Source organism: Rhinolophus sinicus, chromosome 1 (genome assembly GCF_057876585.1).
Source record: "Rhinolophus sinicus isolate RSI-liver-muscle chromosome 1, RSI-T2T, whole genome shotgun sequence".
Taxonomy (NCBI): domain Eukaryota; kingdom Metazoa; phylum Chordata; class Mammalia; order Chiroptera; family Rhinolophidae; genus Rhinolophus; species Rhinolophus sinicus.
This window is the reverse complement of record NC_142501.1, coordinates 167,854,028-167,866,441: the sequence shown is the minus strand read 5'-3', so window position 1 is coordinate 167,866,441 and position 12,414 is coordinate 167,854,028. Positions and strand designations below refer to the sequence as shown.

Sequence of the window (12,414 nt, the reverse complement as noted above, 5' to 3'; positions counted from 1 at the left end):
AATATTAAAAATATAACCTGAAAAGAATTATTCCTGATACATTCTCATGTATTTTTATCAACCAAAACTTCCTAGCTTTACTGTCTGTAATAGAGTTTCACTGGTATTTTTCTGAAGAAGTCATTATTTTCAATGTGATTTAATTATTTTTAACTTTCTATGAAATTTTTGGAGATCTTCAAAATTGCATGTTATTTTTACTAAATTTGAAACATTGACACTTTCAATATAGATCACAATACATATTTTTTTTTTTTTGATAAATACTCTCTAAAGGGGCTTAGGTGCCTGGGAAGAACATTTTGCTAAATTGAAAATATTTTCAGTTCTAATTTGTTTATTATTAAGTGTTTCAGCCCAAGTGTTTTTCATAGGAACTGTCCCCCTCTTCAGAGTTCCTTTATCAACAAATAATATTGTAAGACAAAACTGTCAAAGAGGTTGCCTGCATTTTTGGTTTTTTCAATGGTTTTCCAAATTTAGATGCTGAAAAATTAATGCTTTATAGAATATGAATATTCTGAAATTAAGAGCGCCATATAGAATACAAATATATCCTAAAATTAGGAACTCTATCAAAAGATTATTCTAACAAATTAAGATATTCTAAAGCATATTTATGGAATTTAAAAATTAAGTCTTGTTCTTTTTTTGAGAACTCAATATTTGGTTTGATTTGTTCAGTTCCTTTTTTGTTTCAGTTCCTTTCATCACCTTTTAGTGTGCTTTTATTTGCAAACTTTGTTTATGAGAAAAGCTATTCCCGGAAAGTTTCAAGAGCTGAAGTTTCAAGAGCTGAAGTATTAATGTGCTCCATTGACTGAATATGATGATTGAAGATTTCCAAATGATTTTGCAGAAAAAAATGCATCCAAAAATTAGGATTTATTTATAAAAACTTGTTATTCAATGAGAATGAGGAAGGATGCCAAGAAAATGCTGATTGTTTTGCTGAAGTATCTTTATTTTTTTGTTGTTGTTGTTTCAACATCAACTTTGTCTCCAAAATTTTGTAACAAAGTTATTCTATCCGTGTATGTATAAAAATATTTATAAATCTTGGCACTTACAGATTCCATTTTGATTTGTAGAATATTGCAATTTGTTGGATGGATGTGACTCATCTTGATTTCAAAGAATATGGTTGCCTGGTGCTTAGGGCAGCCACCTTATTTTATGTTCACTTAATTTTTCTCTTTCTTTCTTTCAATATATTTTATTTTTATTTTTAATTTTTCAATTATAGTTGACATACAATATTTTATTAGTTTCAGATGTACAGCATAGCGATTAGATATTTATATAACTTACAAAGTGATTCCCCCGATAAGTCTAGTACCCACCTGACACCATACATAGTTATTACGGTATTATTGACTATATTTTCTATGCTGTGCTTTACACCCTACGACTATTTTATATTTGCTAATTTGTAGTGCTTAATCCCTTCACATTTTTCACCTAGCCCCACGATCACCTATTATCTGGCTACTGTCAATTTGTTCTCTGTATCTATGAACTTGTTTCTGTTTTGTTTGTTCATTTATTTTGTTTTTTAGATTCCACATATAAGTGAAATTATGTGGTATTTGTCTTCTTCTGTCTGACTTATTTCACTTAGCATAATACTCTCTAGGTCCATCCATGTTGTCGCAAATTGTAAGATTTCATTCTTTTTTTATGGCACAGTAATATTGCATTGTATGTATGTACCACCTCTTTAATCATTAATCATTTATTGATGGACACTTGGATTGCTTTCCATATCTTGGCTATTGTAAATAATGCTGCAATTAACATACAGATGCATATATTTTTTCAAATTAGTGTTTTGGGTTTCTTTAGATAAATACCCAGGAGTGGAATTGCTGGGTCATAAGATAGTTCTATTTTTGATTTTTTGAGGAACCTCCATATGGTTTTTAATAGTGAGTACTCCAATCTGCAATTCCACCAACAGTGCATAAGGGTTCCCTTTTCTCCATATCCTCAGCAAAACTTGTTTGTTGATTTTTTGATGATAGCCATTCTGATAGGTGTGAGGTGATACCTCATTGTGGTTTTAATTTGCATTTTCCTGACGATTTTGTATGTTGAACGTCTATTCGTGTCTATTTGCCATCTGTATGTCCTCTTTGGAGAAATGTCTAATCATGTCCTCTGCCCATTTTTAAATTAGACTGCGTATTTTTTTAATGTTAAGGTATGCGAGTTCTTTGCATATTTTGGATATTAACCTCTTATCAGATGTATCCCTAGTGAATATCTTCTCCTGTTCACTAGGTTGTCTTTTTGTTTTGTTGATAGTTTCCTTTACTATTCAAAAACTCTTTAGTTTGATATAGTTCCATTTGTTTACATTTTTTTGTTTCCCTTGCCTGAGGAGACATATCCAAAACAATATTACTAAGAGCGATGTTAAAGAGTTTGCTGCCTATGTTTTCTTCTAGGAGTTTTATGGTTTCAGGTCTTACATTTAAGTCTTTAATCCATTTCGAGTTTATTCTTGTATATAGTGTAAGAAAGTGGTTTTTTTCTTTTCTTTCTTTTTTTTTTTTTTTTTTGCATGTATGTGTCCAGTTTTTCCAACACTATTTATTGAAGAGACTGTTTTTATCCCATTGTATATTGTTGCCTCCTTTGTCAGAGATTAATTGACCATATAGGCATGGGTTTATTTCTGGGCTCTGTATTCTGTTCCATTGATCTATATGTCTGTTTTTATGCCCTTACCATGCTGTTTTGATTACTGTAGCCTTGTAGTATAATTTGATAAACTGCCAGCTTTGTTCTTCATTTTCAAGATTGCTTTGACTATTCAGGGTCCTTTATGGTTCCATATAAATTTTAGAATTATTTGTTCTAGTTCTGTGAAAAATACCATTGATATTTTGATAGGGATTGCATTGAATCTGTAGATTGTTTTGGGTAGTATGACTATTTTAACTATGTTAATTCTTCCTATCCATGAGCACGGTATATGCTTCCACTTATTTGTATTTTCTTCAATTTCTTTCATCAATGTCTTATAGTTTTCAGAGTATAGGCCTTTCACTTCCTTGATTAAATTTATTCCTAGGTATTTTATGTTTTTTTGGAGCAATTATAAATGAGATTGCTTTCTGATAGTTTTTATTGGTGTATAAAAATGCAATTGATTTCTGACATAGAGTTTGTACCCTGCTCTAATTTCTGTGGTGATGAGTTTGTTTAGTGTGGGCCTATGTTCTTCATCAAGGTGGTAGTCTTTGTGTGATCTCCCATCGGTAGTTTGCTGAATGGCTGTAATGTATTAGTTCAATTTCTAATGTTTTCAAGACCTGTTGTTTTGAGAGCTTGGTATCTGAGCCCCACATGCTGCCATACTTCAACTGTGTTGGCCCTCTAGTGCAAATTAGTTTTGATCAGAATCTATGTGACTAGGTTTGATCGTTTAGGTTAGTTTGTTGCATAGGTGAAATGACTTTTCTTGATATTGGGCTCTGAGTTTTGCTACCTTCATCCACAATTAGACCGTGCCTTTTGCTTAGAGAAAGATTCCGATGAACTCCATGGTTTATTACTGTATTTGACCATGAATTACTGCTTGTCAAATGTTGTATTACCCAGAAAATACACTTTGAGATGGTGATTGCAGGCAGGTGATTTATTAGGGAGTGTTCTTGGGGTTAACACCTGTGAAAAGGAAGGAAAAGAAAGCAGAGGCAGAAGTTCAGCTGCAATACAATCTCAGTAGAAACCATAGCTGACCCTCCTGGGAGTTCTAAAGATGGAAGGAGCCTTACCAGCCGTCCTGAGCTGGGGTGAGGTGGCTAAGCTTTTATAGTCCCAGGTTCATCAATCACCGAATGAAGGCTGCCCATAAAGAGGGCTAAGGTTTTATCTAAAGGGGGCCAAGAGCTGAGGGGCTGTCTGCCAGCAGTGCTCCCAGCAGCTGGGACAATAAGTCCTTTATTCCTGGAGGGGAATCTTAGCAGTGCATTACAGCACCTACACTTCCCTTTGAAGTACATGCAGTTCTACAATTAGCATTTTTCCCCTACATGTTGAGAACAAACTTGCAGAAAATCAGAAGCCAGAGTGCCTAGGGCCACAAAAATTGTAATGTATCCCTGAAACCTGGATATGCCTACTTCTAGACTGTCTGTTATAAAATATAGTTAATATCTTTATTACTTAAGTCACTATTAGTCAGAGTTCTATTACTTGTAATCAAAAGCATCCCTAACAAAATACAATCATATTAATACAGCCAAGCAATTCAAAGACAAAAATAATCAATCCAAAAAAATCAACTGTTGACTTTTGATGGGCTGAATAGGAAGGGCCTCTACTGTGGAGATGGTATTTGGGCTGAAACCTGAGCTACAATTTGGGAACAGGCAAGTGAGGATGTGAAAAGAGCAGTCCTGGCAGAAGCGGGAACCATTGCAAAAGCCCAAGACAGAGGTGAGTTTGGCAGGTTCACCAACATGCTGCTCAATGGTGGAATCAGTATCTCGATGGCATCTCTAGGGACTACAATGTTTGGGCATGAAAATAAGATATTCGAGGGCACTGGGTGGAGACTTTTGGATAGCTTTCAACTAAGGTCCAAGGTGAGAATCTGGGAATCGGGGAATCTGGGCAAGGAAGGGTGCAGCATATACCCCAGGACAGAATTTGGCTTGTCGGTCTATGGCTTAAGATGTTTTAGATGCTCCAATGATAAGTTATTTTTCTTTAAAGAGATAAAGTTTGTATTTTGTTTGTTTGGGATTCTGTGTGTTTGTTTTTGCTCACAAACATGTTAATATGGTCAAGCACATTTTAAATGTGAAAGGTAATTATAATAACAAAAATTATCAAATAAAGGATTATGATTTAGGAAGAAGAATATTTGTACAAGAGATTGTCTGCAATTGCCAGAAGGGGGAAAAAAAACAACAACTAGTAAATACGAGGAGAATAAGACTTCTGTGCAGGAATGTGTATGCATTTATATAAATACATTTAAAGAGATAAAGGGCTTTATAGCATCATAAAACTGTATTAAATGACAGGAGCATAACAACAGAAGGCTATATCTTACTTTCATGAATAAACCTGGTAGAAGTGAAGCTGAGTTAGTGCCGCAGGTCAAAAAATTGCCGGAATGTTTTCAGCAAAATTGCTGGAGAGTTACTGGAAAATGTCTTTTTTTAACCTTCATGGAGATAAAATAATGAGAAACTACTGAAAGAAAAAAAGTAATATTCTATGGACCAAGACTCTTAAGAAAAGATGACTCAAGAGTAACAAAAAAACTTTCAGACATTAATTTGTGACTGTACAGCACTAATGATGCCAATTTACAGATGTATTTGTTAAACCGCTGCCAGTAATCACTGAGGAATTACAGAAAATGGGAAAGATTTCAGTGTCAGCCAGGGTTCATGGCAGGAGACAGAAACATTTTAAGTAGGCAGAGATTTAATACAGTAAATTGGGTGCTTGTGAAATCATTGGAAGGCCTGGAGAGGTGATCGCTAGTCTGGGCTTCCTGGAATGACTGCCAGACACTAGAGAGCTGAATCACCAGGGAAGCTTCTGCCTCTGACACTAGCCTATAACCATCGAGCTTCCAGAACACGATTGTAACTGAGATTTGGGAATCACAGAGCTGGAGCTATGCACTCACTACTGCTGCTGTCACCACTCCGTCATGCTGGTGACTGGGCACTGGAACCTGGAGTCCACTGCAGCCTGTACTTCAACTCCTTTCACCCAGGGTTCTGCAGAATGACATGAACCATTGCTTCAGAAGAAAATCCCACCTCTCCATGAGACCTTGCTTGCCAACCAAGAAATGTTCAAAGATGACAACCCTCACTTTTGATTTACAAATTGCTCACAGTTGCATCTACGTGGCAGGACCTTATTGGAATTCCAAGCATTAGCTCTGAAAGCATCTGGGAATTAATTACACATTTAACTCTTATGTCTCTTTAACGCAGGAAGGCATGATACAAGGGATCGAATGGAAGTTCAGGGAGCCAAACTTTATAGTTCCTAGAATGTGGATACCGTTCCACGTAACTATAGACAAACATTCTTATTTCTTCAGAGGGAAGAAAGAGATCATAAGAGACACCTGCTGGATTTGACATTGATCTTAGTATTGGTTAGAAAAGATACCGTGTGCCATTAAGACAGGATGCAGTGATCACTGGGAATAGGGGTTTCATTAAAAACAAACCAAACTGGATAGCTTATTAAAGGTGGTAAGTAATAGAACTGTAAGGCTATAATGTATCTAGATTTTAACAAGGCTTTTGCTCCAAACTTTTATATCATGGGGCAAACAAGATAGTAGTACAGTTGAATGGATTTATACTGAGCAGGCAGATTTTAAAATGCTGATTAGTAGCTACATGTCCAATTATAATACATGCTGTAGAAGCTTATACTTTATCTTGCCCTGCATTACACAAAGACTCCAGAAAGGACACTGATTGTAAAACTAGCAGTAGGTATTATTTATTGAGTGCTCACTCTAGGTGTGGCCCTATAAATATATTACTACCTTGTTTATTCCTTGTAACAGTCTTTTCAGGTTGTTATTATTTCCATGATAACCATGAGGAAACTGATGCCAGAAAGAGCAAGTGGCTTGCTCATAGCTCCACACTTAGTAAGCAGCAATGCTGAGAATCATGCCTAAAAGTGCTTCATGGAAGAGCTACCAGAGGGAGGGAAGTGTCATCACATGTCTAAGAGAAATGAACCAGTGAATGTACCTGCCAAGAAAGCTAGGGGATGGCATTTTCTCAGTTATTCCAAATGAAGTTGAGGGCTGGCCTACTGTCTTGCAGGATCTGGTCAGTATTTCAGGGACTGAGACTCACATTGACACGCTTCACTAAAAACTCACATGCAAAACCAGATGCCATTTTATTAAGTTATGAGAAATGTGACAGTCAAGCCGACCACATAGAGGCAGTACTCTTCGTGCACCATTTGTAGGAGAGCCTGCTGAGCAGAATGCAGACCACAGAGCATAGCATCAGCTGAAGGAGACGCTGATCAGAATGTTAACTGGCTGCAGTCTCTGACAGTCACCACGAGGCTGGCTGACAGCATCCCTGGACCGACTGACCTGCGAGGGCGCGTTGTTGCTTGGTCAGGCAGAGCGTGAATGTGCCTCTGACGCCTTTATACATGACTCGTTGCTAGTCTTTCTTTAGCTATTTTAATGATTTCAACTAAGTTGTTTCAGGTTAAAATGTAGTCTTTCCTTTTTAGGTGACTGTTCGGAACAAGTTCCTGCTGATAACAATTTATTCCCTTTAAAAAGCGAGTTGAATTTCTGTATTTCCACATCTACTGTTGTCCTTGCACACTACCTGTAAGATGCAGGTCCATCGGACTCTTTCCATTACCTGTGCTGCCATTGGTCGGTTCGCGAGAACAACCAAGAACAGAAGCACCAGTGCTGACGTACAGAGTTTGATAGCAGCACACATATTTTTAAAAAGACAGCTTTTGCATTTTAACACAGGCTGACTGCGTGTGATGTAGTTATCAAAGAAGCCAGGCTAGATTTACCTGTATTAACTGTCAACATAATGAATGGGCAAGTGAATGAATGAATGAAGGGATTGATGGCCCTACCCTAATCTTCACGGACACTGCACGTCTAGAGTAGCAATGCTTATTTAGTGCAGAGTCCACATTTTCAGAGGATATTTGACAGACTGGAATATATTTAGAGGAAACTGACCAGATGGTGATGGGCCTTGGAAACACATTCTGACAAATGGTGGTAGGACTCTGGTGATAGTTAGCTTAAAAAAGAAAAGACTTAGAGGAAAGACAAGAAAAGCTGAGAGTTACTGAGTGCTTGTATAGTAGGCCAGGCATCGTGCTCCGTCTTTTAAAGGGTTTTGAACATTGCGGGTCTCTCATAATGAAAAGGGAATACTTTATTTTGAGCTTCCCTAGAAGACAGGGCTGACAGTAACCAACAGAAACCACAGGGAGACACCTGTGCTGATTAGATGATGACATTTCCAACTCTCAGAGATGGCCAGCAATAGGAAAGCTGCGCTTCATGTCACAGGGTCCCTCTTCTTGGAGATGCCCAAGCAGAGACTGGTCTTGCTTTTGATGGCGATATTTTGGAGAGGAATAAGCATTATATGGAGGCATGGATCAGGTGAACTCTGAGACCTTGCCCAACCTTCTCCTGTGAATGCAGCACTATCCTACAATACAGTAATCCCTGTTGTTTGTCTTTTGGTTTAGTGGCATGAGCCATAAAAGATTAATGTCACTTCCAATTCGATAGATCAATTGTAGGGGACACCAGCGGCTGTTGTCATTCCTGGTTTTCAGACAATCCAGTGCAACCCAGAGTTGCAGGGACAGGGAAAAACTTTTTGTGACTGGGTCATTAGGTATAATTGTAAGAAGGGACTCACTCCCCCATTTGATCCCAGACTCATGTATTCTGCCTATGGGAGAAACAGTACCATACATTGATTGCCTTTTCAAACCGTGGTACATTATCATTCTCAAATAGTTTGAAAGCTTCAAATGGTAATAGCATTCATTTCTGTTTTTGTATCTAAATGCAGGTCTTTATGCTTCTGCAGTTCCCTCTGATTGCATTTCCTATTTTGATCTTTTTTATTGTTGATGAGTGAAACTTGAGTATCAACCAATCTGTGCTTTCTTTCATGGCAATTAACATCACACCTTAAAAGCTGGTTCCTGTGAATGAGGAAAAAGAATATCCAGTTGAAATAATGAAAGATGCAGTTTTATAGCTAGAGAAAACCTAAATATCACATATTAATAGACGAGGAATTCAAGCCCAGGGAGATGAAATGACTTGCCACCATCACATGCCTTGTGGGAAAACTGAGCACGTGTCCTTCTTTTGTCCCCCACTCACTGATGCAATTATATACTGTATTCTTATCAAGGTACTTTTTTTCTTTTTTTCTTTCCTTTATTTTTATTTCCTAGCAAGTAAAATATTTTTATACTGGTCAATTTTATATCTTTCTTTACAGGCTGATTTTGACATGTGACCTGAGGAGAAGGTATCTGGGTAGATTTCCAAAATAGTACTTTTTTTAGAGCATATCCTTAGTTCTGTAGGCAGGAATTCTAAGGACAACTTGTTTGTAATCCTGGATTTCTCTTGGATCTCTGCAGTGCTGCGTATGATGCTGTCCTTGATAGAAATGTGGCCATTAAGAAGCTTAGCAGACCATTTCAGAACCAAACACATGCCAAGAGAGCTTACCGGGAACTGGTCCTCATGAAGTGTGTGAACCATAAAAATGTGAGTTGTTATTTTTAAACTTCTGGCAGTGGGAGGTTGTGAGATTGTGGAAAGAAAATCAGTATGACAGGAAAGTCTTTCTTTACTTTGCAATTTCTGTCTCTTAAGGTTGTTTATCCTGTCCATATGCTACATTTGATTTCATTGTCCTCATGGTAGCTTTCTGCTTAAAAATCTTCTACAAACCATATGGTGTGGAGGGGATGGATTTCATAGGTATTCCCTGTTATGAAATTCACCATATTTGGTTATTTTGTTCTAAATTCAACAGAGAGCGCCATGCTCTTCCAAAATAAAAACAACACCAATAACCAAAAACCTCCTACACAACAATATACCATATTTCTTTTTAATTCAAATTTAATTATTAACAGGTGAAGGTTTTTATCTCCTTTCTCTTTTAGCTATAGTCTGGCAATGGCCTCAAGTTGTTCAGTGTACACACTGTGCTTTGGCGTCTTGTTTTTTTGTATGGTTGGGAAACTGTGCAGGGACATATCTGCAAAGCACTTCAGAAAAGAATCAGCAAGAACATTTCTCATTGGAACTCAGCAGGGTACACCATTACAGAACTCTCCTCATTTCAGAACATAAGCTGCTTCAACCATAGGCCAGGGCCTCTAGAATTCTTTCTATGCTCCCGTTCTTCTTAGTAAGGGCAAATGGAAGATAACTCATTGTTTCAATGACTATTATTCATTAATAAATTATAATAAACATAGTACATATAATTTATTGCATACAAATATATAATAAAAGTTGTTATACATTATTATAATAAAACTATAAAAACAATAGCTATCATTCCCTGTGAAGTTTTTCCGAAGTATGAAAATCACCCAAAAGATATGAAATTATCAGTGTAGTTTATAAACAAGTGAATTTTTCTATCAATGGCACTAAGAAGCAGCAAATGTATGACTGTTCAGTTGAAAGATGGTTGACATGCAAATATGTGGATTCAGGCCCAATGACAGTGTTTCTCTTTGTCTCTATTATCTACTCCAATGGTGTTTTAGTTCAGCCATTTGACAATTTTTTTTTAATGAATAAAATGTGCCAGGTATGGGTCTAGGTGATGTAGATGCTAAGAATATAGCAGTGAAGATAAGAGACAGATTCCTGCCCACGCGGAGCTCATGTTCTACCTGCAAGAGAAAGGCACTCTACAAAACTGATGGGTAAATGTATGGAATGTCCGATAAGTGCTATCAGGGAAAACAAAACAAGGAACATAAATTCTGGTCCATGTCGGTGGAGTAGGCTTGCTCGTTTAAATAGGTTGAGTAGGAAAGGCCTCACTGAGAAAGGAAATTTTATGAAGTCTGTACCCTTCTTTAATTTGGCCATGCAAAGAACCTGATACTTCTAGAAAGGAGTATAAAAATGATGGAAAGGATAATTCCTAGGAAAAGTCATTCTACTAAAGCAATTTGTTCTTTCATTATGTTAAATAAAGGCAGGAACAAGATTAATCGCATGACCAATGCAGTCTATTTTTATGATGGCAAGAGGGTAAGAAATACCAACGGCAATGAGGAATGGATGGATATGAGCAATGAAGCAACTGGTGGAAAATTTTGATAGTTTGTGTTGTCATATATTTATATTCCCTTAATCCTCCTTCTAGCTCTTACAATGCAATAAATACATTGTGAAGAAATCCCCACTTACTTGGGAATTTGAGGGAATCATACTCCCTGTTCTTGATGGAACAGTTCACATTGGGTGTGAAATAGGAGGTTCACATTTATGATACCTAAAAAAGGAGTTCCAAATTGAAATGATAATTTTTTGATAGCATCCTACCTGCTGCTCCCTTGTGTTTGTGTTTGTATGCGTGTATGTACTTAAGTTTATTGAACTATATTTCTGGAACTTGTTAACAGAGAAGTCTGCTTACAACCAAATGTAAACTTCACTCCAGTACTTACAATATTAACTAAAAGCAGTCAGAATGCAGAACTCTGTTAATGCTGTGGGAAGTGACACAGCAAAGTAATCCCAAATAAGTCTTGAATAATAGAGAAGAAAATCCATTTAGAAAATGAATACTTAATTCTAGGAACTGATAGCTTGTGTGATTGTGGGGCCGTGACAAACATTCATTCACATCTGTGCGTTTTAAGGTCTCGGAATAAAGGAACTCAATCAAATTCCTGCTTGGAAACTGTTCCACTAAAATGGAAATACCTGTGATGATCTGCTTTGAAAGACAAGATTTTTAATTGCTTATTAGTAGGAATTAGAATTTATAAGGAAGCAAAGAAAGAACAGAGGAGAAATCTCAAAGGGAAATCAAAGAAGATGAAGGTGATTTAAAAAGAAACGTATAGGAAAAGAGAAAATAAGGATGCATAGTGGGGAATTTGTCTTTTAAAATAATACATCTTGATTTACTTAAAATTGCAATGCTATTTTCTAGATTAATTTAGATTACCTAGACTATTTATTCACCAGGTGATCTGAGTTGGCATTTTCCCATCTTTAAGGGTTATATGTGTGTTGTATGTGTGTGTGTCCTATGCACAGTCTCTGATGTTTTTGTCTGAACAAATATCAACAAGACTGATACTTTCAAAGACTGATAAGGTAATAGAAAAACAGACCCACTATATATGTTTCAATGAGAGATGTACCACATAGGCATTTTTCAACACACACTATAATTAAACATACAGGATAATAAGATACTTTAATTACAAGTTTTAAAGAATGTTTGAAATAATTTATTTCTATATGTATATTCCATACTGCAAGTTTGCTTTAGAAGAGATGATCTTAGGTTTTTCTGATATGTTATAACCATTGCCATATATATATATATATATATGTATATATATATATATATATAAAATTTCATAAAGTAATACGAAATTACATATATATGAAAATATTGGATGGTATTATGATTTTTTCTTAATAATTCCTCAAGAAATGAAAACTACTCAAGGCCTAAAAGCATTCCTGACAATTGACTACATTTCTCAGATGTTTAAAATAATTTTGTTTTATTTTTATTTCTTCATAAGTTTCGATACCACTTATGAAGTTCACTGAAATTTGTTAATTCGTAATGTTAAAGATGTATAAGTATTAAA

The 12,414-nt window shown here is 36.2% G+C and overlaps 1 protein-coding gene and 1 pseudogene across 17 annotated transcripts in view; one reads left to right on the top strand and one right to left on the bottom strand.

Annotated features, from left to right (window-relative positions):
- Window positions 1-7,181, bottom strand: part of LOC109447206 (uncharacterized) — a 32,079-nt pseudogene extending 24,898 nt beyond the window's left edge.
- Window positions 1-12,414, top strand: part of MAPK10 (mitogen-activated protein kinase 10) — a 288,604-nt gene that overhangs the window by 202,213 nt on the left and 73,977 nt on the right. For all 17 annotated transcript variants that reach the window (XM_019731283.3, XM_074323972.2, XM_074323984.2 and 14 more), the window contains one exon: window positions 9,184-9,313. In XM_019731283.3, coding sequence (XP_019586842.1) covers window positions 9,184-9,313 — 130 coding nt within the window. The remainder of the gene's footprint in view (window positions 1-9,183; window positions 9,314-12,414) is intronic.